This window comes from Carassius carassius, chromosome 4 (assembly GCF_963082965.1).
Source record: "Carassius carassius chromosome 4, fCarCar2.1, whole genome shotgun sequence".
Classification (NCBI taxonomy): Eukaryota; Metazoa; Chordata; class Actinopteri; order Cypriniformes; family Cyprinidae; genus Carassius; species Carassius carassius.
This window is the reverse complement of record NC_081758.1, coordinates 12,145,535-12,173,515: the sequence shown is the minus strand read 5'-3', so window position 1 is coordinate 12,173,515 and position 27,981 is coordinate 12,145,535. Positions and strand designations below refer to the sequence as shown.

The 27,981-nt window shown below is 40.4% G+C and overlaps 1 protein-coding gene across 2 annotated transcripts; it reads right to left on the bottom strand.

Moving 5' to 3' along the window:
* Window positions 1–1,284: 1,284 nt before the first annotated feature.
* LOC132135489 (probable E3 ubiquitin-protein ligase DTX2) lies at window positions 1,285–26,589 on the bottom strand. Of its 2 annotated transcripts, XM_059547194.1 has the most exons (9): window positions 25,767–26,589; window positions 23,391–23,979; window positions 18,715–18,773; window positions 13,458–13,595; window positions 5,986–6,053; window positions 5,495–5,656; window positions 4,656–4,817; window positions 4,331–4,420; window positions 1,285–2,839 (listed from the first exon to the last, which is right to left on the bottom strand). In XM_059547194.1, the coding sequence occupies exons 1-9, from the start codon at window positions 26,074–26,076 to the stop codon at window positions 2,618–2,620; spliced, it is 1,800 nt and encodes a 599-aa protein (XP_059403177.1). In that variant the 5' UTR covers window positions 26,077–26,589; the 3' UTR covers window positions 1,285–2,617. The 2 variants fall into 2 exon arrangements, with proteins under 2 accessions (XP_059403177.1, XP_059403179.1); XM_059547196.1 differs by lacking the exon at window positions 13,458–13,595 and having other exon boundaries at window positions 25,767–26,588.
* Window positions 26,590–27,981: the final 1,392 nt, after the last annotated feature.

Here is a 27,981-nt window from a genome sequence, read left to right as displayed (position 1 = left end):
GTCAGCTCATTTGGGACATTTACATAGTAAAATTAATACCGTGGCAAGTTCGCCACCATTTTGTGCTGCAGGTGCTTATCAGTTAAAGAAAGCATAGAGATGTTAAAGGATTCTTAACCAACAGGAATAAGGAGGAGTTGTAGAAAGCCATTAACTTTTCTATTTTTTAGATCTGATAGGTGGCACAGTGACTTTCTGAGCATATCTGCGACAGTTTGCAGCTTTCATTTCACAAGTGAAGAACAGAATCTCACTCTGCAGGTGAAAAGCATTCGTCTTTATAAGAGCATAAGAGCAGCAGCTCTGTGATGCGGATGTGCTCTCTCATAGAGCAACACTGTCCTCTGCTGATTGAACATTACATTCCAGCTGGGAGACTTTATTCACCTTCAAGTATTACAAGTATGGTAGGTATAAATATTGAAAGGCTGAATGTATGTCTACAACATGGGCAGGTCATTTTTCAAGCTGAAAGTAAAAATATAAGGTATATTGTATTAACATATAAACCCTGCTGCTCAAAGGTTTGCAGTCGATAATATTTTTAATGTTTTTGAATGAAGTCTCTAATGATTAGCAAGGCTGCATTTTTTAATCAAAGTATAATATGAACCCTAATATTGTGAAATATTATTACGATTTAAAATAACTGCTTTCTGTTTTTATATATTTTAGAATACAATGTATTCCTGTGCTGGCTGAAAGCTGAATTTTCAGCATCATTACTCCAGTTTTGAGTGTCACGTGATTCTTCAGAAATCAGTCTAAAATACTGATTTGGTGTTCAAGAAACGTTTTCTCATTATTAAATCAGTACTGTTTTATGTTTGTGGAAACCATGATATATGTATTTTTTTTTTTTAGGATTCTTTGATGAATACAAATTCTAAAGAATAGCATTTATTTGAAATAGGAATCTATTGTTGTTATTTGCTGTTATTTTTTATAAAGTTGGCCCTTCTGTATGAAGTATTAATTTCTTACATATATTTCATGGCAATTATAGCAAATCTTATACTCATTACTGTAATGCAAATAATAATAATAATAAAAAATAAAAATGGTATATGATAGTATTTGATGTACTGCCTTAATTACAGAGTGAAAAAATTTAAAATTAGGAAATATTGGGAATTTAAAAATAAGAAGAAAAAAAAAAGTAGTTTTTAAGTAATTTAAAGTAGATTTTCTGGACGCATTACAGTTGCAACCAAATGCCTGATGATGCCTTAAGGAGATTCATAGCGTTTCATAGTGTTCTCAGTAACAAGAAACAGAAAAAAGTTATATTGTGTAATGTTTATTGCTGATTAGAAGTTGAATATATATTTATATATACAGTTGCATACACTGTAAAACCAAATATCCCATATTGTGGAATATGAGATGATGGATGAATGTCTCCAGACCCGCAGTGGTAATGAACACTGCTGATTGTCTCTGTGGCACCATCTAATACTGCAACTCAATGATAATGCTGTGGAATTGCATTTCTACACCTATTTTCAGGATCTGGACTACAATTAAATAGGCATTGAATTAAAAAAAACATTAAGTACTGATGCTAAGCTGTTGAAAGTCTTGCTTTTTTAAATAGATAAAATTCACGTACATTCAAAAGAAAATGGGGCTCATTGCAATAGAAACGGATTACGTGGAATTGAGACAAAAATCAGTGTCAGTTCGCGCAAAAAATTTAAATTCCGCCATCACTCGATGTTGTTCCAAACTTCTTTCTTCTGTGGAACATAAAAGACATTTTGTAGAATGCTGGAAACCAAAATAAATTACATTGTTACATTGTCCTGTAAGTCAATGGTAACAGAAATTATTTGGTTAACAACACCTCTTTTTCCTTTCTAAGTAAAAGGCAAATCATACAAGTTTAGAACAGCATGAGTGAAAGTAAATTATGACCCAATTTACATTTCTGGATGGACTATCCCTTTAAGTCCCTAATGATTGAACAAAACAAAAAAACCAAGGAAAGTAATAGCAGCAAATGAACACAATCACCAAATCTGACTTGAAAAACAAAAATCAACCAACAGCTGCAAATTCTGTAAAAGTGCCTTTCATTTCTGTAGCAGTACATTTCAAAGTACTAGTAAAGATTTATGACTTGCATTGATGTGCAATTTTTACTGTTTTCATACTGCTTTTAAAGAAATCATTTATGCTTGATTCCCAGCAATAGTACATTGATAATAATCGCAGATGCTCTACTGTAATGTAGTACGTCAGGAAGGACTTCATAGCCCCTATGATGAATCATGTGTTGAGATGGATGCTTACATTGGCGAGTTTCCTCCCGGCACGAGATTTGAGCACCAATTTAATAATAAACATTAAACTGAGCCATTCCCGCAGAACCATCTGTAGCTGCCTTACAATACGGAAAAAGTAAAGATGACCACGAAGCCAGTGACCCTACGTGTGCGTTAATATTCTAGACTCAGCCGAAGAGTGGAAATGGATGAGGAACGCTGTGTTCAACTACACTCGCATACATCCAACTGACAGCGTAACTCTAGTTTTCCCTTTTCATCAAGTTTTATTCGCTCTACAGTAGACAGGACACACATGGCTGAACCTTGAGCACCCGGCACTGAGGGTCTCATTTCAGGCAGTCCTCCGTCACGCCCTGTGACGCCAGTTCTGAGAGCACATTGTCCAGGTAGTTTGGATCGGGGTAGCCGTGGCCGGAGACGTTGGACATCATCTCAGTCTTGTGGTGGATCTCGTTCCAGATGACGGTGTCCGGCTCCCCTGTGGTGCTGGAAGTGCCCACGGTGAAGATGAGGCGGCGTGTCCACGCCACTTTCAGCAGCTCCAGCACCTGGAGATAATCAGGAGCCTCAGTTTTAAAGTGAACAGAGGTTGCGGGGTTGCTCACAGAGGGAAATGCAAATCACAGCACTGCCAAACGCTCAACTTTAAAACATTAAATGCTGAGCCAGACCTGGCCATGATCCGATACTTCCTGCATTTCTTTTGTTACTTCACTGCAGTATGGAGTGATTTGTTTTTCTTGCAAGAGAAATCACGTGCTGTTAAAACTCACACGCTTGTGCAATGTTATTCAATTTGTAATGAACTCTTAAGGTTACGAAAACAAGAAATTATGTTTAGCGATTATCGACAATCAATAAATGCTATAGTTTAAACATTCTCTTAAAAGTTAATGCTTGTATAAGGTTTGGATGCTCTGATGTAAGCGGAGGATTCTAGGGAATTTCAGACACAACTAGCCCATAAATATGCGAACATACAGGGCTGAATAACAAAGATGGGTCATTTTTGATTGTGCATATGCCTTTTTACACCTTGCAAACTTAAAAAGCAAAAATGTTGGTTACTTATCTTAATTTGTGTGCCAAAGATAAATGGTAGTCTTGAACAGGAAAATGTGTTTGGAGCGACATGAGGGCGAGAAAATGATGTACTATCCCTTTAAACGTTTATTTTTCTGTGAACTGCTACCACAGATGAGGTTTTAGTTGAATACTTAAGAATGGGTTGAAAATTACATTCAGTAAATGTATTTCAATGCATGCCATCGCTATCCAATGTTTATTAATTGATTGTTGTCTAAGAGTTTCTTGTATAATTACAACAACTCTATAATTTGGAGTCATTATTGCATATTTTATTTGTACAGAAAAGTTATTTAAAAAATATATATATTTGTGAGAATATTTGTGATAATGTGTGAAAAATGTGTATTTTTCTTTTTTATAATAAATATTAAGATTAGAGAATCAGAGATTTTAAATTATAATTGTAAATTCTTGAAAATTAATATAAGCTCATTTTAATAGGAACCTCTGCGATTAGGATTTTGCACAAAGCAAAAGATTTCACCACACTGATTTTGCATCAGGTTCACGTTTTTCACATGAATTTTCCACATTCACTAACAGAAAAGCTGATTGCTTTGAATGGGACTTGTGTGAGTGGTGCTTTGTGCATCACTTCACTATTGACAGTGGACCATGGACCTTTTTTTGTGTGTTTGCAAAAATAAAATCACAATACATGCACAGGGCATTCAATTCTAAATCTCTAGCACCTGGCCATTTTTTTTAACTAGTACTAGCCTGCTATATTTTTTTCAAGCAATGACATTTTAATGGCATGTTGGTGTCAAGTGTGTGAATGGTAGCATGGAAAGCCAAAGCTTATGTAATACGTAGTACTGGAACAGTTGATTCAGCAACTGAACAGTAATTTAACAGGTCTAACGTATGAAAAGGACTAGTGATTCAATATTCTGACAAATGAGCATGGCATAAATCTTTATTTGAACTGGGTCAATACCTTCCATTACCTTTCTTCCTTTGTCATTGTCAGGAAGGAAACAGAAGCGAGGGAATCCTCTGCACGTATACGGCTGCCCAGGTTTTGGGTGCTCAGGACCCTGCAGACAAAGAGTGCATGAAGATGAGTGCTTAGTGTGGGCCGAGGCTAGGACAAAACCATATGCTGCTAACAAACGCAGTTGGATGCTGATGTCAGTTTGCTGGAAGAACACATTTGGCTGGTTCACATGGACCTCTCGTAAAAAGGTTATTGTTAAGAATAAAAATGAATCATGGTGTAAATAAATGAAATAAAACCGTAGCAGCACTATATCAAGTCATGCCAAGTCAGACCTGTATTCCGGGCGGGATGTTGTAAATGATTTGTATCGTGCCGCAGTCTGGGTGTCCAGGTAAAGACTGAGGGATACTGTAAATCTCCATCTTGCCCTTTGGTTGGATGCCGGTCTTCTCTCCGTAGATTGTCTTACATGAGGGACACTGAAGACTCCCATCCTGTAATGTGACGAAATGTGATAAGTGAGAGAAAATGAGTTCAGCTGAAAGGAACGGCTTACATGAAAATATTAGGGAACTAAGAAAATCAAGTAATTCCTGTAATTGCATGAACCTATATTGGCATTTTTGGAGCAATTCCAGATATGTATTATATACAAATATTTTCAAAAGTTGCAGGTCAGTAAGTTTTTTTTTTTTTTTAACGAATGAACGAATAAATGAAATTAACACTTTTATTCAGCAAGGACTCGTTCAGTTGATCAACAGTGACAGTGAAGACATTTATAATGTTCTAAAAGACTTCTATTTCAAATAAATGAACTTTCTATTCAAAATGTATCACCGTTACAATAAAAATATTAAGCAGCACTTCTGTTTTCAACATTGATAATAAGAAAGTTTCTTAGGAATTAATGATGCTGAAAATACATCATAGGAATAAATTACATTTTAAAATATTCAAATAGATAACGGTTATTAAATTGTAACAATATTTTACAGCATTACTGTAAACTCACCAAACTCACATTCCAAACCTATTTTGGGTATTAACTTTACCAATCTTTAATGCATTCCAGGAAACCTACAATAGTTATTCAAATTAGTTGCATTTAACTAAAATAATTGCTTTATTTGATTAATTCCCAATTCCGTGTGGGTAAGGTATTGCACACCTTGGTTCCATTGTTGTACATAGCCAGCATGCAGAGCATGTGGAAAGTGTGACCACATTTTGAGAGTTTGCCCACAGTGTTGGGCTGAAGAGACTGAGAGCATTCAGCTGGGACCTCATAACCAGACGGGCAGGACAGGCGCTCCATACAGATAATACAGTCCTGAAAACACACAGCCAGATGTCACGCATCTCATAGGATAGGACATGGATAATATTTCCAGAAGAAACTTTGAACATATAGATGAATAGCATAAAAATATGTACAGGTTATATATTAGGACCAATGAGATTTCTGCATTATTCCACAAGAAAAACTGCACAATAGTCATGAAAATAAATGTAAAAATTGTCCATAAATGGGCATTATTTTCTTTAAGTGAAGATTTAATTCTATTTAATTATGGGGTAAAACCTCATCATTGACCTGTTGAAATTCAACCATTTATGCTAGTACAATAAGTCTTATTGAACTGTGAATTTTAAATATACCTCATCTGGGACCACAGGCACTTCCTCCATGTATTTCTTAATGACTTCTTCTGGTTTCTGAGCTGGTGCTAAGAACATAAATAAGACAGAGCGTAACTTCACAAGTCCAAATAAGTGGCACTCCAAATTAAATGTTATGACATGATTATATTTTTAAAGATGCCTTGAAGGCTTATAATACAGTGTCGTGGCTTGTAGCACTATATATGTCTGTCAGCTAGGCTGTGTGTTCGGTTATTAATGATTCATGTACTACACAGATTTTTGGCCAATCAAATAAATCCTTCTTTCTGATAACACCAATATGAGACAATTATTAAGCATGGCTGTGACTCAATAAAAGCAAATTCGTTTTGTTTTTGTTTTTTTCTTTAGTAGGTCACACCCAAAGTTCACGTTTCAAGCCATTTCATGGGATTTTTTGACATCCAATTAACCTCCCTTTACAATATCAATGCTTTCTAAAGCCAACATTCAGGTAACTAATGGGACCCTACTGTAAAGTGTCACCAGTTAAATTAATGGATCTTAGCAAATTAAATTTGCAAATATTATTTTCTAATACTCTTAGGTAAACAGCCACATACAATTTACTGCTCATGAAAATAGGAACAGTGCATTAAAATTAATGGTTTCATTTTATAATTAAATATACCAATACAACTAATAAAAATCAAAAACTATTTGATAAGTAGCATCATTTATTAGTGTAAGAACTCAAATAATGTGAACACGTGCATTTATCAGTCATTTTACAAAGGCTCTGAAAGTGGCTCATCCAATCAGAATTTAAAGACAGAAATATATGTGTTATATGATTTGGCTTTTCTTAAACAGTTAATTTTTGATACTTATCAGCCTTTATCATGTTGTATAAAAGCACACACTGTTAAGATTACACATCCTGGTGTTAGTTTTTAGAGTTGTCAGACAACACTGCAATAGCCAGTTCAATACAGAAAATGTGTTTAGGATGCTTTAGTAAGTTGATTATTAAAGCAGTAAACTAGCACTGCTTGTGAGTGTCAGTCTGAACCTAATATCCATCTTCCGTATTACAGACGTTGAAATAAATGGCATTAACAACAACACAGGTTATGTAGGGTTAGAGTGAAAGAAAAAACAGACGGGGAACAATTGTTATTCCATAAACCCCCAGCAGACATCTGTCTGCAGTGTCCTACAGGTGAACAGGCAGGTGACAAGCCGAATACCATCAATAGTGCATTCAATATGTGATCGGGAGGATGGAAGCAGCACAATGTGACCATGACGGCATAAACATGAAATGGGTGAAAACATGGCAGCCGAAGCAAGTGATAAATAGCGAAACAAAAATCTATGTTGTAAAATCTATCTTGCAATGACCGGAAGGAGCAAGTCAGAATGAAGCTGAAGTACCAAAACCCTTGAGGACAATATAAACTGAAAGTAGAATGGTAGGGAAGATAGTAGAGGTCGACCGATGTATCTGTTTTGCGATTAATCGGCACCGATAGTTAATCGCGGAAATTATTGGCAAAAATCCATGCCGATAGTTCTCTTACGAGAGCTCTCTCGTACTGCGTCTTAGCTAAGACGCTACGGGAAAAGTCTCTTTTCACGAAATACTGAAGCAAAAAAATTATCCTTAATTTGGTATTTTTGTAAAGCGCATTTGCAGCAGTACACAGCCATAGGCGAGACGGCTCGTTCGCTCATTGGCTTGTTCTGCGGCAACTGCACAGCCTATCGAGCACGGGCTGATGCAACATCAGACCAATAAGGGCGCTTCGCGCCCTTCTTGCCACTTCCCACCGAAACAGGTGTGTCCCAACCTATAAAAGGAGCTCGAAAAGGCTGACTCACCTGATTTTTCATCTCTTCAGCGAAGCTCACGCATCGCTGGATCACGGAGGAAGCAAGCGCCGTCTCAGAAAGCATATCAGCAGGACGAGCCATTCTGAAGCTGCTGGCATTGCCGCCTTCCACTGCCGTTCCTGCTGCGCTATCCGGCGCCTATATCCTTTCAATTCTGTTATATCCAGCTGTTCTTTATGTGTGTGTGTGTTCGCCCTGCGACACACACTCGTAAAAGAGCTCGCGTCTTTTTTAAGATGCCTTCCTGCGGCTCGTCAGAGCCCCACTCAGTGAGGGAGACCGGTACGTCATCCGTGTCTCCTGCCTGGGTGAAGATCATGCAGCGCTCGCGCTCGCTGACGGCGGATGCCCCCACTGCGAGCTGTTGCCATGGTGACTCTGAGGACTCGCCTGGCCTTTTTGTCTGAACCTGCATTCTCCGCTGCGGAACCGTCTTCAGCTCAACCGAGCTCGCCGGTTCGCCCTGCTTCACCGGCCCCCCCTGCATCGCTTCCCGGTGGGCAGCGCCCGCTGTTTGCCGGCGCGTCATCCGAGGAAGTCGATCTCAGGGCCGCGTCGGGGGAAGAGGACACGCGCTCTCTGCTAGCTTCGGGCAGTGAGGGCTGGGCGAGCTCCGAGGATCTCGCGCCTTCTGCTCAGAAGCCCAGCAGACAAGCTGACATCGAGAAGGAGCCGGAGCGAATGCTCGTGTTGGCCGCGACGAGTCTCGGCCGCGAGTGGTCTGCACCAGTGCCCCCCCTCTCATTCCCAGCTGGATGGTATTTCCCTTTCGGATGAGCGTACTTCTCAAAGCCCGCCTCATTTCTTCCTGAGCTTCACGAAGAGGTGGTGAAGGCTTGGAACGCTCCATATTCAGCGCGAACTCGTTCGTCTGTCTCACTAGCATTCTCCACACTGATGATGCTAAAAACAGGAACTACCAGTCACTTCCGCCGGTGGAACAGGCGATAGCGACGCACCTTTGTCCGCCCTCTGCTGGACGGCGGCAAAAGCGGTGTTGCCATCTAAAGCCTGCTGTGTGACGCTGCGGCTGCACTACTCGCGATGGCTGCTTCATCGAAGCGCAGGTGTACGAGTTCCGCTGTGGCCGAGCTCTCACCCAAGCGCGCCGCTGTTTCAGTTCCAGGAATTGTGACTGTCTCAGCGTTTTCTGCAACGCGCAAGCCTGCACAGTTGCCCGTTTGCCTGCACACATAAGCCGTTATCACAACAGCTTCAGCAACGCAGCTCGAGACCCCCGTTCTCGCTCTACCGGCCGTCGCCCCGCGCCGCGGGGACCGCGGCAGAGGATTACGGTGAGGCCGGGAGCCCCGAAGCCATCCTAGGAAAGCCATCTATGCATGCTGCATGACGCTGCGTCGGCACTACACACGATGGCTGCTTCATCGAAGCGCCGGTGTACGAGTTCCGCTGTGGCCGGGCTTTCACCTAAGCGCGCCGCTGTTTCAGTTCCAGAGATTGTGACTGTTTCAGCGTCTTTTGCAATGCGCAAGCCTGTACGGTTGCCCGCTTGCCTGCACACAAAAACCGTTATCACGGCTACCCAGATATTTCCCGAAAAAGGTGTAATTTCTGGTGTCCCGGTCACGGCCGATGGTGCTATAAATGTAGTGAGGATGCCCACTGCTCAGTGCCCATCTCCACATATAAGCACAGCCCTTTACACAGGGCTCGCGCCCATAAAAGCGACTCAAGTTGATCACGCGCACTACATAGTAGACGTGCCCACTCCTCAGTGCCCACAATCACTATGTCACACGCGTCATGGGGTTTCTGTAAAAACGAAACCAGTGCACGTTCGTCCGGCCACGGCCGATGGTGCTATAAATGTAGTGACGATGCCCACTCCTCAGTGCCCATCTCCACATGTAAGCACAGCCCTGCACACAGGGCTCACGCACATAACATCGACACAGATCGGTCGAGCGCGCCGCATAGTAAACGTGCCCACTCCCCAGTGCCCACATACACTATGTCACATACGGCGCGTGGCTTCTGTAAAAATGAGGCCCGTGCACGTACGCTCTGCACAGGCAGACAGCGAGTTGAAAGTGGTAAATGTGCACATATGCAGCCCACAGTTACTCGCAGACATATCGAGTCCCACGGGACCTGCTCAGCCTTCCCCCAGTCGGTTAGCGCCGGGACGGAGTCGAGGAGGAGCGATCTGCCCGCTGTGATCAGCGTGCTCCCCGCCTCAAATGCGCAGCACACCCGAGCGCCGCCGTTGCACGGTCAACAGAGCGCGCTTCGCATCCAGCCCTTAGCCATTCATGCAAATGCATGGTCAGAGCTTCCAGGGGTTTCGGATTGGGTGCTAGGCATTATAAAGAGAGGCTACTCGCTACAGTTTTTTCGACGCCCTCCGCGCTTTTCAGCGCGCGACGAAACTACGGTCAAAACAGAAGTAGCACACATACTTCGGGCCGAAATATCAAAACTGTTAAGCAAACGCTCAAGCTCAAAGCGAGGGGGGGCTGTACAGCAGATACTTTCTGGTGCCCAAGAGAGACGGGGGTCTCAGGCCCATACTGGATCTAAGACAGCTGAACAAGGCATTGATAAAACGCAGTTTCAAAATGCTTACGACCAGGAAACTCCTCGCGCAGATTCGCAGAGGGGACTGGTTCATATCAATAGATCTGAGGGACGCGTATTTTCAAATACAGATAGCGTCAAACCACAGGCGATATTTGAGATTCGCCTTCGAGGGCCAGGCATACCAGTTTACAGTCCTCTGTGGCTCCTCGTACGTTTACGAGGTGCATGGATGCAGCGCTCGCTCCTCTCAGACTCAGAGGCATGCGAGTGCTGGATTATTTGGACGACTGACTGGTTCTGGCCCGATCACGAGCGGAGGGCCGCTCACAGGGGCACAGGGCCGTTTTACTCGATCACCTTGAGAAGCTCGGCCTCAGTGTCAATTGGGCGAAGAGTTTGCTGAACCCCAGTCAGACGATTCTGTTTCTGGGTATAGTTCTGAACTCGTGTTCCATGACGGCGCGGCTGTCACCACAGCGCGTGATGGGCATTCAGCGCGCAGCGAGTTCTTTCCGCTGCGGCGCGACCGTGTCGCTCAAACACTGTCAGAAGATGCTGGACCTCATGGCCTCAGCATCTCCGGCTCTGCAGCTGGGCCTGCCCCGCATGCGCCCCCTGCAGTTCTGGCTGAAGACGCGGGTGCCACGCAGAGCGTGGGTGTCTGGCCGGCTGCATCTCAAGGTCAATCAGAGCTGTGTCACAGCTCTGGCACCTTGGACAGCGAACGGCTGGTACCGATCAGGTGTAAGCCTGGGGACTTCCCGAATGTGAAGATGGTGTCGACGGATGCCTCCACTTCGGGATGGGGAGCGCTGCTCTAGGGCAGACCGTCCTTTGGCCTATGGTCAGAACGGGAAAAGCTCCATCATATCAACTGTCTGGAAATGCTGGCAGTGGAGAACGCGCTGATGCGCTTTTGTCCCCAAATCAAGGATCACCACATCTTAGTCCGTTCGGGCAACATGTCTGTGGTGTCCTACATAAATTGCCAGGGCAGTCCCGGGTCCTGAAACCTGTACAGGCTAGCGGAACGCCTCCTGGTTTGGGCTCAGCGCGACGTGCGTTCGCTGAGGGCAGTGCATGTGCCTGGGCTACAGAATCTGGGTCCAGACAGGCTGTCCAGAGGCAATGTTCCTGCGGGCGAATGGTCTCTACACCCGCAAACAGTCCGGTTGTTGTGGGAGAGATCCCAGACCTCCGTCAGTCCCTATGTGGGACCTCGCGGCGGTTTTGGAGGCCATGAAGGGTCCCCCTTTTGAGCCTATCCAATCGGTTAGCCTTCAGCATCTGTCGTTCAAGACAGTATTCTTGTTGGCTCTCGCTTCGGTGAAGCGTGTGGGTGATTTGCACGCGCTCTCGGTGAGCCAGTCGTGCTTGGAGTTTGGGCCTAATGTCTCAAGGGTCATACTCAAACCTAGGCACGGTTATGTGCCGAAATCCCTCAACACGCTGTTTCGGGCTCAGGTTATTGCCCTGTCTGCCCTGCCGGTGTCAGGAGAGGATAGAGACTCGAGTCGTCTTTGCCCTGTCAGGGTTTTAAGAGCTTATGTGTCTCGCTCTGCTGCCTTTCGGCAGACGGAGCAGCTGTTTGTCTCGTTCGGTGGACGTTCCAAGGGAATGGCTGTTTCGAGACAGACTCTATCCAGATGGATAGTTGACGCCATAGCGTTAGCTTACGCTTCCAGGGGCCTTCAGTGCCCGTTGGGCGTCAGAGCACACTCCACAAGAGGCGTCGCCTCGTCATGGGCGTGGTCTACTGGGATCTCCTTGCAGGATATATGTATGGCGGCAGGTTGGGCCTCGCCGTCTACATTTATCAGGTTCTATAACTATTCTATAAAAATTAAGGATAATTTTTTTGCTTCAGTATTTCATGAAAAGAGACTTTTCCCATAGCGTCTTAGCTAAGACACAGTACTCGTTCGCTCTTCTAGAGAGAACCGAGGTTACGTTTAGTAACCGAGTACGTTTTTCCGGGTTTAGTCCGTTGCTGGGTCGGCTGAGAAGGATCCACTGTCATTAGACAGAACGAGAGCAGCATCTAGAGCTGAATCCCTGACACCACATGCTGTTTGTTTTGACACATGACACTGTGCACTGCACAGAGCGGGACACTTAAGATTAAAACAGACAACAGAACGGGGTGTAAACGGTACACTATAGAGCATATTTTCATATCATTACTATATAATTAATTTATTGGACTAGATGGACCACCTCTTAAACTGAATGCAACACGTTCGGTGTGTGTGATACCTGCGAGTTCTCCTAGATGCGGCACTGCTATTTTTATTATTTATTTTTATTATTAGATAACCATCATGGGTTCTAGAGTAGATGCAGTTCAAGTGGGAGAGTATACACACAATGTATATGCACAGTATGTGATTTCATGCTATGGCCTTTGTGTAGATATTTAATATAGTTAGAGTGCGCTAATTTCAACATCTATTACCGTATTTTTCGGACTATAAGCCGCACCTGAGTATAAGTCGCATCAGTCCAAAAATACATCATGATGAGGAAAAAAACATAAGTCGCACTGGACTATAAGTCGCATTTATTTAGAACCAAGAGAAAACATTACAGTCTACAGCCACGAGAGGGCGCTCTATGCTGCTTAGTGTAAACTACAGGAGCACTGAGCAGCATCTCTGGCAGCATAGGAAAAAACAACTATGGAAAAAAGTGTGACTTATAGTCCGGAAAATACGGTAACAGATTTTTTACATTTTGAAGTTGCTTCTGTTAACAGTTAATAAGCTAATAACTAACTTTAATGATTAATATATAATTGATATTTATAATAATTTACAAAGTATGGTTCACAAGTTTGTTTGTTTTTGTTTGTTTTTGTTTTTTTTTGGGGGGGGGGGGGTTACTAGAAGAACACAATTGTAGTTTTCATTCAGTATTCATTTTAAAATCCATCTGTTGATTAATCCATATCGGGCTGGTGTGGTCCAACCTAGCTATCGGTAAAATTCACTATCGGTCGACCTCTAAAAAACGATTTAGAAAGGCCAGCGGAGGGCAGGTTCAGTCGGGCTGGTTGGCGGTGTTTTAACTACCTGTCCGGGACTGTCTCTTTGCCCTCTTTATGGAGCTGGGCTGGCCATTGGTGGGCCTGCTGGAGCCACTCTGGGAGAAGGGGGCGGTCAAGAAACGAACTCCCAGTCCTGCAGCTGACATCAAAATGGAAGCCATGCCTGGAACGGCCGGAGGCCATGTGGAGACATGCAGGAGGAAGGGAGGAGGAGGAGGAGTGAATGAAAGGAAGAGTAATGAGCCAAGAGTGGAGAGGCCAACCACAAGTGAGGCATGCTCTGATGAAGTCAAGAAAAGTTTAGGGTCCTACTTACTGCAGAGGAAATAATATCGGTCCAGCTATATGTGATGACAACAATACCACCTGCTCTCAATATCCATCTAGGATTAAATGAACTAAATCAAGTGCACGGAATCCAATGGGCAATTACAATCCAATCATTCAACCACCTTCAAAGGAGACACGGATCTCACATATGATCTCTCATAGGGCCAGACTTTTGGCTTTTGGCTGTCTGGTCCACTTTAACAGGAAGAGACCATCTTCTATTACACACCAGCATAAAAAGTAAATGCTTCCTGATGCATCACAAACAACATTTAAGCACCACCGGGTTTTAAGCTTTGCCTATTTCAAGGTTTTAAGCTTTGGACCAACACATTTGGAAAAACCTGAACACAAGCATTACATTTTTATGACAACAAGACTTTTGAAGTTTAACCATTTTGCCTCAAGACCCATGTTGTGAAATGCATCTGTTTGGGGTCAGATGGACCCAAAAAAACTTAATTATACAGAGCTTTCTTAAGACGATTAACCAACTAGCTATTCAGGCAATCCACCAACAAATACATTAATTTTGCACTTCCCTATATAAAGGCATAATTAAAAGGATAGTTCAGTCATTTACTCACCCTTATGTAGTGACAAACTAGGTGTGCACAATTTTTTATTTTTTTGCAAAGAATTTCCCTCAGATTAGCTGAATAGCTATATAGAAAGAATAAATAATTTTACAGCTAGTGGGGTGATTTTGATGTGAAGTGCATCTACTTCAACTCAAACCTCTTGCAGTAACCATTTCACAGTATTTTTTTATCTCTACTTTTTCATAGCTATATCATATAAAGCAAGTGTGTCTCTTTAGAAGACCTTGATTAAACCACTCAGTTCATATAGATTTCTTTAACTTTTTTTTATTGACTTTCAGTGGATGAAAGGAAATCAGATAATATATATATATATATATATATATATATATATATATATATATATATATATAACGTGCTGCGTTAACGTGAAACTCTTATCGGGCAATAAAAAAAATATCGCTGTTAATCTATTCTCAAAATTGGGTTGAGAGCTGGGTCTATACTAAGCAAGCTATGATGACTTTCACCTTAAGTCTTTATTTTAGCGCGGATGTATACCTAGCCGAATCTGTAGGGGGTGAGAACGAGTCTTTAAACCTACTGTGAAATTACCACATCAAACGTGACGTGCTAACACGGTGCGCACGCAGAGAGAGAGCCGCGTATCACGGACAGCGATACTGAACCGAGCTCTCTTCTGCGAAGTTCTCCTCGAAGTCTCTCCTGCACTTGAACGAACAAAAACAAATCGCAGTTTGAACAAATAAAAAGATGTAAAAGAGCCCAATTCAGCACCCGCAGTGTTCTGTTGTTCAGGGCTCATGCAGAGAAAGGCGTCTCAAAACACTTGAACACCGAATCTGCTTCTTTTTGCTCTTGTGCCGACAAATACATACAAAATACCCGCCTTAGAAAGTATGCTCGAAAAAACTGTCAGTTATTTCTTAAGTGAAAGTAAACAGTTGAGGAAAAAAATGGGATGTGTATTATATTGGATGCGTTCATTGTCTCTTAAAGTGACCGCGCCTAATTTAGCTACTGGCTGCTGTAATGTTAATCCAAGAAAATGAAAGAAAATCACTTACTGCTCTTGACTGAATTACTTTTAGTTTTAACAAGAATAAAAAAATAAAAAAAATTATTCAGACACCAGATATAATGTTTGATATCTTTGACTAGTAGGTACAGGACACTATAATACATTTATGTAAGTGAGTATTGCAAAATTAAGTGAACTGTGACATATTATACCCAAAGAATCTTCATACAGTAAACTACTAATGATATTGATAAAAAATTGTATAGAAAAAGTTATTCAGCACCTTATAAAGCACCATGTATTGCTTGTGGTTTTTTTTCTTAACTGCTAATGCAACCTTTTCACACCACAGTCTGAACAAAATTAAGCATTGCTTGGTAATTTTTTAACAAAGTATTGATGGTAGTGTAAATATTGTCATAATAACAGTTGTCTGTAGTTTTGGTTGATTGTAATCCATTACATACATTTCTATCAAAGTTATGACATCAAGACAAATTTGTTCTGACACAGTTTAACTCTAAGTTCTTGTCATATTTTAGAACCATTTTACAAGCGATAGAGAAATGTTGAAGGTGTCTGAATAAATTTTGGTTTGATTGTATATTTCATTTTTACAATGAAGACTATCCAATGCTATTTTACATTTAATTATTCAGTTTCTGTACCTTGACACCTACAAACTAGAAAAAAAACTTAAACACTGTGTAAATAGCACAAATAAATAAAAACGAACGAACATACAAATTAAACAATTTCAAATAGGGCCCATTGGCACAACCTTCGCCGGGGCCCCGCTGACCCCAGCTACGGCCCTGGGTGCAGAAGCAGCACAGACTCATACTCATTGTGCTTTCACACAGGACGCGTTTGCAGTCCACTACTCGGTGCGTAAACGATCGATCACCTGGAACGTGCTGACGGACCGCTGGAATCTGTTAACATAGGTGCGTAAAAAAAATACGAAACGCATACGCACTGCAGACGGATTATGTGTGAAACAGGCGTAAGGTTGTTTGCACATTGTGCAACGTAGAATTAGTTTACAGCTTTATCAAGCAGTTTGTGATGCATTTTGGAAACAGGAGATGAGCCCCTGGTCTAATGCACCACCTGTCTTGAGAAACCCGTTCTAAAAGACTTAACGTTACTTTTAGTCATTATTTTATTTGGGTAGCACACATATTCTGAATGTTTTCGGCAGAATTCAAATGAGCCATTTTAATCTAAATTAATCTAGATTAATTCCAAGATTACAGTGAGATTAATATAGATTAAAAATATTAATCTATACCCACCACTAAAATATATATATATATATATATAAACGATAAACAATCATAATTTTAATTTTCGGGTGAACTATCCCTTTAACATTCAGTTTTCAAACAACTATCAATTACACAAATAAACTAACAAAATCCAGATCACCCATCTAAACATTTGTGTTTGGGTCATCTGTGTCTGACATTAATCCTGTCTTGTACACTACATAGTTGTACAATGTGAGTAAAATCATTTTACTCACATATGCGCCATTCATTGTCCACGCAGAAATCAGTGCAGACACAAACATTTTGCAAAAACATCAGCGGATTGGGCTCATGATGAAAATGACATCATACAGAATGACCACGAGTTGGAGCAGTCAACGGTCAGGTGAAGATGACCATTAAAGGTCCCATGACATGGATTATTTCCTTTTTTTTTAAATGCTTTTTAATGTTTCCTCAGGTGTACTTATATTGTTAGTATGATTTTTACATTTAAAATTTAGAAATAAAAAGCATTTTTATATCCTGATATTAGCCCTCTGGCTTGAATGATCTGTTTGAAGGGGCGTGTCTGCTGTGAGACACAGAGTAAACGACAACTGTTGTGACTGGCTGACATCTTTGTATTTAAAATGCATATTACATGTGGAACCCCTCTCAAATATATATATATATATATATATATATATATATAAACGAATCTTGGAAGTGTTGATTATATAATTATTTTTTCGATCTTTTCCCATCTCATGAAAGGCTGCAGTGATGAGCATTGAGTAAACAGAGTCTGTTTATCGCGTGAATGCAGTGATCTCGTCATTATTGCAACACGTTTTCTCTCCCAAAATGCTTTCACCACAACTAACAGCAAACACATCACATGAATACAGTAAGAGCTTTGTTGTGCAGCATAACAGCGTCTATGTGCAGATATACTCGCGATGTGTGACAGCTCCGAAAAAAAGGGAGCGTTCTTTGATCGCTCTCTGTAGTTAAATCACAATTTAAATAACAGATTTGTTTCATGCTACTAAGAGAAACAACGTGAAGTTGATCGTTTAGTCACTGGCTTGCTGATGCATAAACAGTATTAAACGATTTAGAAAGAAAGTCTGTGTGAACTTGAATGATTAACTACACGTCATAAATCGCTGATCACAGATCAGGCATTAATGAACACTGTTACTCACTGTTTGTGCCGGTGCTGTCGAATCCATATCGTAAAAGTCTGTTTGTAACGCCTGTGCTGACATTGCGACTGAATTATATGTAAATATTTGGCCGGGCAAAGCAGAGAAAGGGGAGGTAACATTTCTCCTTATAACGTCACAAGGAGGAGATTCAAGATCAGCCCATTTGAGCTTCCATTTTCTCAAAGGCAGAGCAAGATAGAAAAATCTCGATTTACACCGATTAAAATTTCTAGAAACTTGGGGACTATATACAGGCTAGGGGAACTCATATTAATGTTAAAAAACCTCAGAAAGTGAAAATTTCATGTCATGGGACCTTTAAGAAACCCTACAGTTTACTCATGTTTGCATTACTCACTTTAGTCATCTCCCCACCTTCAATCTAGTGAAAATTAGATTGGAATTGTCTCTTTATCCCAAATCTTTCTTTCTGTTCCCCGCATGCCCCATTCATCTTGCTGCAGCAGCTGTCAGCTACAAGAACAACAGATATCCAACCTCCCCAGACACGCGCCATTAGCTTGAAACTTGTTGAAAGGATAGCTCTTTTAAAACGTACCAACTCAAAACCCACAAACTGGTGACTCAATGAAGCCGTTAATGTCATAAACTGATTGGTGACCCAGCCAACACAAGACAAAAACATCAAGGTGGAAAAAATATAAAGCAAGGCTGTTGCATGAATGTACTTGTGACACATTGCCTGAAGAATGCCAGAGCTAACTTCACTGACTATCACCGCACTGGGAAACATTTCTGTGGTTCATACTGACACTCCCAAGAAACAGTTCAGCTGCTACTGCAGCATCAAACAGCTTTCTGGGATGAGGAGACGGAGAGCCCAGTGCATCACTGTAAGGATTTTCTCTGGTGTGGCATGTGTGACGGGTGAGTGCTGTACCTGCCAGTGCAGAGTTCACACTACTGGATCCGTTCATGTGTAGAGGGATGGTCGGGATGCTGTGGAGACAGAAACATACACACTTTAGTGCAAGCAGACAGTGAGAACAAAAGCATTTCACAATGACTTACACTCCCATAATGGAAACTGTGTCATGTTCTTGTTATGATACAAAAAGAATTCAGGGGGAATTCAGTTGGTTGAGATTGCTGTTAATGACCTTTTAAAGATAAAATGAAAGCAAAATACGTTCTAAGGGAAATCCCCAGCTTTCTCAAGCTGTCGTGATGTAATTCATGCTATGCCATCTGATATGTATATTATTTAAATATACACTACCTTTTCAAAAGTTACGGTCAGTAAGATTTTTTTTTTTGAAAGCAAGAATACTTTTATTCAGCAAGGATGCATTACATTTATCAAAAGTGACAGTAAAGAAAGACATTTAAAAATATTTTAAAAGGTTTCAAATAAATGCTGTTCTTTTTAACTTTCTATTCCTCAAAGAATCTTAGAATAAAACAAAGACATAATAAACAGCACAACAGTTTTGAACACTGATAATAACACGAAATGTTTCTTAAGCACAAAATCTGCATATTAGAATGACTTTTAAAGGACCATGTGACACAGAGTTATGATCCTGAAAATAAACACATTAAATTTGAAATCAGTTATTTTAAAACTAATAATATTTCACAATATAACTGTTTTACTGTATTTTGATCATGCAACTACAGCCTTGGAGTTCTTTCTAATTTTTTTTTTCTTATTTACAGACCAAAAACTGAAGTGTAGATGCAAATAATCAGAGTACATAAAAATTAATTAAAAGGATTTCAAACAACAAAAATAACACTGGTAACCACTCATATGAAGAACAAAGCTTACTTTAATAATCAAAATAAACACAAAACAGCGCATCAGCCCCTCACGGACAACTGACGAGCACAAATAAAAATCAAAACACAAACTAAAATCCAGGCCTGGTCCTGCGTGGGACTCGAGACCGGTGGGTCGAACAGGTGCCGTTCATCTCCAATCACTCAAACCGGCCTCGCTCCTGTTCCCACGTCTCTCGGCCCTCCCCACTCCTCACAAACATCATTCCAGTAATTATGTGAATTACGGCGATATAAAAGAAATGATTTATGCAAATGCAAAACATGAGCATCTGATGTTTCTGTTACTTAACTGTATTCATCTGCCAGCTGGCAAACCGCCGCCTCTGCTGTCCTTTTTATTTTCAATTGCTGTTTTCCTTACAATTCAACTTTGCTTTATCTATGCAATGATACTCCAGTTTCGCAGGAATTACAGCTCGCATGACACTCCCACGGTGACCTGAGAATCTCATGAGATTGTTGGGTGTGATGAGGCTGTAGATTTCCATCATTCCCCACTGTGTGAAACGAACCACCAGACACTGTGCAGGATGTATTAAGCACCACAATTTAAACTTAAGTTTAAGAGTTTAAACGTCTCGCCGTAAAAATGCGCAAATCTGACCTTTATTAAGCAACACTAAGAAGTTCTATACTCTGTCCAGATGTTGATCTTTTATTGCTTGTTTTATTAGTCAGCTAGAGGTTTCGATAGAGCTGAGACTGTTCATTTCAGAGTAATCATGAGAGATTATAACATGGGTGTACTCTGACCACCTGATAATGAAACGAAGGTCTCTTAAGCTGAGATAGGGTGGTTTGAGTAAGTTGACTGTGTGAAAGATGAGTGAGAGGCATGAGTAAAAACTGACATTTCCTGGTTCCCCTTTCAACACAGTTTTCTAGAAGAGAACAATAAGTAAAATATGGGTCTTCCCTTTAAGTCAACACAGTAAGTGCAAACTTGCTGTCCTCCACGTGTCCTAAAGATCCACACAGAGGCAAGGATACGACACCATTACACAGAGGAACAGCCAATTACAGTATCTGTACAGAAGGGAGGATGATCACTACTGCTCTTGATTAAAATCAGTCCAGACTTAGAAAGGAAATTAACATGCTTTGTATTGGTTTTCCTGTTATCCCACATTTTAAGTAAAAAGGTGAAGCTCATATTTTTAATAATTCTTTTATTTAAATTACATTATTTTTAGTGGCAAATTTGTAGTTTTACCCCGGGACTACTAGTTTTGTTGGCTTTACTTTTAAAAGCACTGTACATGTTAAAGTGTATTACTTTCATTGCAAATTCCTTATGGCAACCACAATTCTTTATTTTTACAGTAAGTGCATGAACAGCATACTTACTGTGTACTTACCCAAGAGTATACGGAGTAATACAAGTATAAATAAATGGACATAAAGGAATAGTTTAGCCAAAAATGAAAATTCTGTCATCATTTAATGTGCGACCAATGTTTACCATTTCTTTGCAAAATTTTGTGGGTAAAATCCAGTCATTCCAGCAGACATTTGAGCAATCTAGAGTTCTGCGTGAGGGCCAAGGATTTCCCCACATAGATTTTGCTTATGTTCCTGCTTTCAAACCTACCTGAAAAAATTATCCACTGTATAGACAAAAGCACAGACTTTTCTAAGCATTTCTTATTTTATATTCTAAAAAAAAAAAACAGAAGTCACGTCATACAGGTTTGGAACGACATCAGGCAGGGTAAATGAGTTTTCATTTTAGGGCAAATCACGTAGCATGGGTTAAGGTTAAGTTTGGCACTTGGTTAGGGATTAGTCTAGGACTGGACGATTATGGCCTAAAGTCAAAACCTCGATTAATTGAACATTTAATTGAACGATTACGATTAATGAATGATTAATTTTTTTTTTTTTTTTTTGCCCTCATAGTTCACTTACAAGGTTTGCCCGTCACGTCCCATAATGCAACGCGGCTCCCAAGCCCTATTAGGCGCGGTCACTTTAAGAGACAATAAATGCATCCAATATAATCCACAACACATACAATTTTTTTCTCAACTGTTTATTTTAACTTAAGACATAACTGACAGTTTTTTCGAACATACTATCCAAGACGGGTATTTTCACATATTTTTTATGTTTTTGTCGGTACAAGAGCAAAAACAGACAAATTCGGTGTTCAAGTGTTTTGAGACGCCCCTCTCTGCGTGAGCCAGAACACGGCGGTGCTGAAGTGGGCTCTTACACATCCTTTTCTGTTTGTTTAAATTGCGTTTTGTTTTTGTTCGTTGAGGTGCAGGAGGAACTTAAAGGAGAACTTTGCAAACGAGAGCTCGGTTCAGTGTTGCTGTCTGTGAGACGCGGCTCTCTCTCCGCGTGCGCACCGAGCACAGCGCACGAGTAACTAGCTGCTCAGTTCAGCTTTTCCGCATCTTGTGTTTGAATGCTTTAAAGTCTTTTGAATGGTTACATTTGCAAGTGGCAAGGCTTAATAACACGTGAAAATGATACGCTTTCGTGTCGACACGCAGCAGCGTTCTGTCAACTGTCCATAGCGTCTTTTTAGACTGGCCTCAGCCAGACGGTTGAGATCGACTATTAAAGGTGGGATATTTTTTTTCTATTGAAAGAACGATCATAGCTCACTATCAGCAGTTATTTTATCTATGTTCGTCACATTTCTTACATATTATTGCTCGGTGTAAGAGATAAATAAAGATTAAAGGTAAACAGTACCAGTACGAGTGATTGCGTGTGTGAATTAGTCATACCGTCTCTATATTATTGTGAAGCTTGGGGTTGTAAATAGCCTAGTTCCTTCAAAAGTAGAAAAATATGCTATAATAAGTTTTGAGAATCTAAGATACTTTAGTGATAAATCACAGGACAGCGCTGACAACTGCGTTCCTCTGTGCATGCAATCTTCACAGCTATGAGTTTTCGTGCCACAATGCAGCTGCGCGAACATGGTAGCTCGATATAATAATACACATCTGATCGTCTAATCGCTTGAACATCCAAACCATAAAACAAATACAACTGACAAAGTTTAGTGAAGACTCAAGGCTCACCGCTCGCGCGCCATCACTATGTGTTGAACCGGCGTTCACCTCCGTGTTTTGCTTTTATGCCACTGACTGGCAGAATCATGTGGCTACACACGGTTTTAAGGGGGAAGTATTAACAGGAAATAACCGAAATAACCGACATGGGAAAATTAGGTCGGTTAGAGGTTCTAAATTTCGGTTTCGATTACTTTTCGATTAATCGTCCAGCCCTAGATTAGTCCCTATTTACTAACCAAGTACTTACATAGTAAGCACATACACCTGCAGAAAGGTCGATAAAATAAAGTGCTACCACAGTTTTTCCTGCCTTTTTTAAACTAATTAATATTTTTTTGCAGTAATTAAAATTATGCTGCAAATGGAGTCACACTGAATGTCTGAGCCTACTACTACAAAGTACACAAGAGGACAGACACAATGACAGGAAGGAGAAAAGCTCAGTAGCTGATGCAATTAAACCTTTAGACCTTTGGTGTCATTTGAAACTCTGTGGGTCAAACATCTTGTTTCCTTTTCATTACTTAAAGCCGGTTGAGTATTTTTAAACCGCTCTCAGTGGGAAGACTTCCATGCTTGTGCAGACTCCTTGAAATTATGTCTAAAATGAGTCTCTTTTGGTGGTTCTATGATATAGAGAAGGTATCATATAGTAATTATATTAAAAAAATAATAATAATGTGGAATAACCAGCATTTTTTTTCCCCAACTTCTGATCTAGGCTTAGTAGTATTACCTTAAGCCATTTGCATGGTGACCAAAAGCCTGTGGTGGTCCTGAAGTATGAGCCACAGAGGTGGGGGTGCTCCACGGGCCGTTCCACAACAAGCTTCCCATCGAGAGAGGTCTCCTGGGGTACGGTGAGTAGGCTGAAGAAGAGCTGGTTCCAGGAAGTCGTCCCTGTTGGGTCTGGAGGCTGGGCCGGTTGGCCTGCCCCGCAGTGAAGGAATGCCGTGACCGGCTCAGCATGGGTCCGGCGGCGCTGCTATTGCTCAAACATTGGTGACAGGAACAGGCCGGGCCCGAGTGAATAACCGAACCGGAGGCGAGAGGATACGGCACGCTGCCTTGCCGCCTGACATGCCGTCTGAAGCTGGTGGCCTTGTTGACTTGCTGTAGAGCAGTGAGGTCCACAATGTAGTTGTAGCCGTGTGGGCTCAGGTCAGCTGTGGCCTGCCCTGCCTGATAGCTGTGCTCCAGCATAATGGAGGTTCGGATCTCATACGCCGTCCACCCTCCTTCATCATTGGCCCACTCCCAAAGAACCCCACTGCCCAGGGCAGAGGACTGCGGGAACAGGGATCGCCGCACAGCACGCACCTTTCCTACAAAGGGTTAAAGACAAATTTCATAGTAAAGGCACAAGATCATTATCATTCTAAAAAACATTTACATATTTCTCAACAACAGAAAAGTGCTTCTCTTCTAAAACAAATCGGTGTATTTCATCAACAAAACATGCTGTGCATCCTGTCAGCATCTGTTCGCTTATTTCCTGAGATTTCTGTCACTTCTTTCCTGTTCTTTTCCGTAGAGACCACAGTCGTTCAAAACAAGCCTAATCTCCAGTTAACAGACCTAACGCTATTTTATGCAGCACTACGCAGCTTTATCCAGCGGGTTTAATGAACTGTTATCAAAAATTAAGCTTAAATAGCATACATTTACAGCAACTGAATTTCCGCCAGGATTCACTCTAGGCTTCTTTCACTCAGCAGATTATCGAGACACTTCCTTGACAAATGTTAACAGATTTTACTTTATCCACATTGAGCAATAACCAGGTCTCCTTAACACTTTCTTACAGTAAAGTACTGTGGCAGTACTAGATGGTAATATCATCACGTAGCACAGCATATGGGTCAATAACATAAAAATGTCATGAAACATAAAAAAGTTGATTAAAAAATATATAATAAAACTGTCTACAGCACATACTATTCTAAACAATTCTCAAAAACATGCATTATGAAATACGAAATATCTCTCTCTCTATCTACATATAGGCCGTAAAACTATTTCTAAAGAAAATATTACTTTTATTAATGTATACTACAAAATTATGTTATATTATATATAAACAAATCATTAATTTTAGCAAAAATGACAAAAAAGACATTTTACAAATGATTTCATTTTCAATGAAATTGTTTTTAGAACTTTCCATTCATCAAAAAATATAGAAAAAAGGTGCTACTTAATATTTTAGTGTAAACCATTATACAACTATTTTCATCAACGATAATAGTACGAAATGTTTCTTGAGCACCAAATGAACATGATTTCCAAATAAAGATTTCTTAAGAATCACTTGACACAAAGCAATGGCTGCTAAAAAATACAACTTTGACACAGCAGGAATAAATCACAATTGAACATATATTCAAACAGAAAACAGTTATAATATTTCACAATTATATTGTTTATTTTAGTTTTACTTATTTTGGATCAAATAAATGCAACCTTAGTGAACATTCAACACAACACAACACACACACGAACACAGTGTCAGGTCTAGAAAATAATATATTTGTATTTTATTATTATTATATATTAAAAATTATGACTTTCTTTAATCATGAATATCAGAAAGTTATACCATTTGTGAACCAAAGTTGACCTTACAAGCTACTTCAAAAAAATGTAAACACCGTGACATCATTTGTGCCAATTAATAATATATCTTCAATGAATGCCGTTATTATTAAATTAATAATAATCATCATAATCATCATCATCATCATCATAAAAAAAAGTATAATGGTACTAATATGATTTTTTGGGGATGTGTACTAAAACCTTCCTAAAGGTGAAAATAAAATGTTATAAAACGTTCCTGTGACTCAAGTGGCAGAGAGCAAGGTTGTGGGTTCGATTCCCAGGGAACACATATTAGGTAGAAAATGTTAGTCTGCCCAGAATGCACTGTAAGTCGCTTTGGATAAAAGTGTCTGCTAAATGCATACATTTAATTTAATTTAAATTTAATAAAACCATAGTAGGCTGAAGTTCCATAGATCCTAGATGAAGATGATTCATATTCACTGTACCACTACTCTGTTAACCACTGTTAGTACCTCTTCATCAGCAGTGAACTCTGAGCTCCACTCACCCGTGTCCTGTCTGAACTGTTTGAGGTTGGGGATGTCGATGATGTACGCAGACAGGCTGGGGTCCACCTGTGCTAGGCAGATGCTGCTGCTGGGCCCGGCTCCTCTCTGCTGCTGGAGACACTGCTCGATGTAGCTGCTCACCTGTCCGGTGTACGGCCTCCAGAAGCCCTGGTCATCCTGCCATTCCCAAACCACCGCCATCGGCTGAGCCTGCCCTGGGACTCCGGACGAGGAAGACGACGGTGAAGCGAATGATGGCCCGTTTCTAGAGCCACTCCCTCCGGAATGGAAACTGGAGCCCGTTGCCATTGTGTCTGTTAAAAGCAGTCCGATCTTAAAGTAAGCCGGAGTAAAGCAATGTGACGATCTGGCCCAGCTAACACAATAACAACCCCCTTTCAGTTTCACCCGATTTAAACCCAGCTGGCCTGCTAACTAACGTTAGTCGTATTCAGTTATCTGTTATCAGTCTGTCAGTATCGCCACTATAGTGTTTTATTCAGTAGTAACGTTACACGTTTATTTAGCCGCAGATTTGACCATAAACGCAGTGACGTCGCATCATCTTGTTGGGCTGCTGTTGGGCTTCGCCATTCAGTGCGTTACTGCACGGCTACAAGGCTCATAAACCTAGGCTCATCGTATAATAACCGAGACTATTTAGTAGGCAGCAGACTGAAGTGGTCAGGTCGCGAATAAAAACAGGCTACTCGACATGATTCTTTTTTTAAGTCGCGTAACGCACTTGGTTGTAGTGGCACAGTGACTTCTTCGCCTGCGGTCGGTGTGTGTTTGTGTCGCTCCTGGTGGATTCCCATAGATACACACACTGTGAAGCCGGACACACAGAACTCCCCTTAACTGTGATCCGCGATATTTTACAACTTTAAGATACAATGCTTTACATGTTTAAATTGCTACTTTTTTCTACGCTATTGGAAGTTTACTTACTGTTGCCGTTAATCGTACTATAACAAATATTAAACCTTGTCTCTGGTATATAATGTCCGCATGACATAGGACTTTTATTTTGAAAGTATTTATTGACAACTTGACAAATGGCAAAATAATAGGCTGTCAAGCGCCTATTTATTCAAGGATCCATTTAATAAATAATAATAAAAAAAAAACAATAAAGTGTTTTTTTCAGTAAATGATTTTTAAAAAATTAAATCATTTACAGTAAATTATATACATTTATTTTATTCAGTGTCGTGTTCTTTACGATGTTTATATGTTCCCTGTCTTGCATTGTATGTGAATGAAAAAAAAAAAATGACAGTAAAGAAATTGACTTATTTCTGTAATGTTATAATACGTAATGTTAATAAAGCTTTCTATTTTAAATTATTTTAAAAAATGCACATTTCTAATTTCCATTTTATAATCTTCATTTTATAATATTATCTCTCTATCCATCGAAATAAAAAAAAAATTGAAACACCTCCACACAATTATTGCTGTATTTCAGCTGTATTTAACAGCTATAATAATAAGAAGAATCGTATTTAGAGCAGCAATCAGCATGATTTCTGTGTGTGTGTGTGTGTGTGTGTGTGTGTGTGTGTGTGTGTGTGTGTGTGTGTGTGTGTGTGTGTGTGTGTGTGTGTGTGTGATATTGCTTTGAGGCCAGCAGATGGTACTAATGATGTTTTCGGAATGTTATTTTTTCTTCTCCGTTAATCTAGTTTAGTTTCCATTTGAGATCACATATTTCCAAGGCTTTCACTGCATAACATTCACATCATGATCACACGACCGCAAGGCAACACATTTTATTCGAAAGGCCTAAATGGCATTAAGGTACAGCATATAAATATTGGCGATTCCAGAGACAGTCATTACATAATAAAATTATAGCATTCTTTCCTTTACAAACAGTACATTCATGATGTTTTCTCCGGGAAATACCTCACTTTAACGAACTTAACAGTAACTTACAAAGCTAAAAGAATACAAAAAGTCTCTCAGTTGAATATAAGTTAGTGCTATCTTGTTAGGGCTTTTCCATACCGAAACCTGAAGCAGATGTTTCTTTCTGAATACATACAGTAGCTGTTTTTAGCATCATTAGTCATTCAGTACTTTATGCTCTATACTGAATGTGGTAGATTACATTCCCTGCATATACAAGTTTTTTATTTTTAATAAATAAATAAATAAATAATACAAACATTTGCAAGGCATGAGATCCAGATAACTAGAGGAGTCGAT

Coding starts and splice junctions, on each gene's coding strand:
- LOC132135489 (XM_059547194.1), bottom strand. CDS start 26,076: ATGGCAACGGGCTCCAGTTTCCATTCCGGAGGGAGTGGCTCTAGAAAC. Junction 23,980..25,766: donor ACAGTTCAGACAGGACACGG/GTGAGTGGAGCT, acceptor AACCCTTTGTAG/GAAAGGTGCGTGCTGTGCGG. Junction 13,596..18,714: donor TGTGAACTCTGCACTGGCAG/GTACAGCACTCA, acceptor CGGCCGTTCCAG/GCATGGCTTCCATTTTGATG.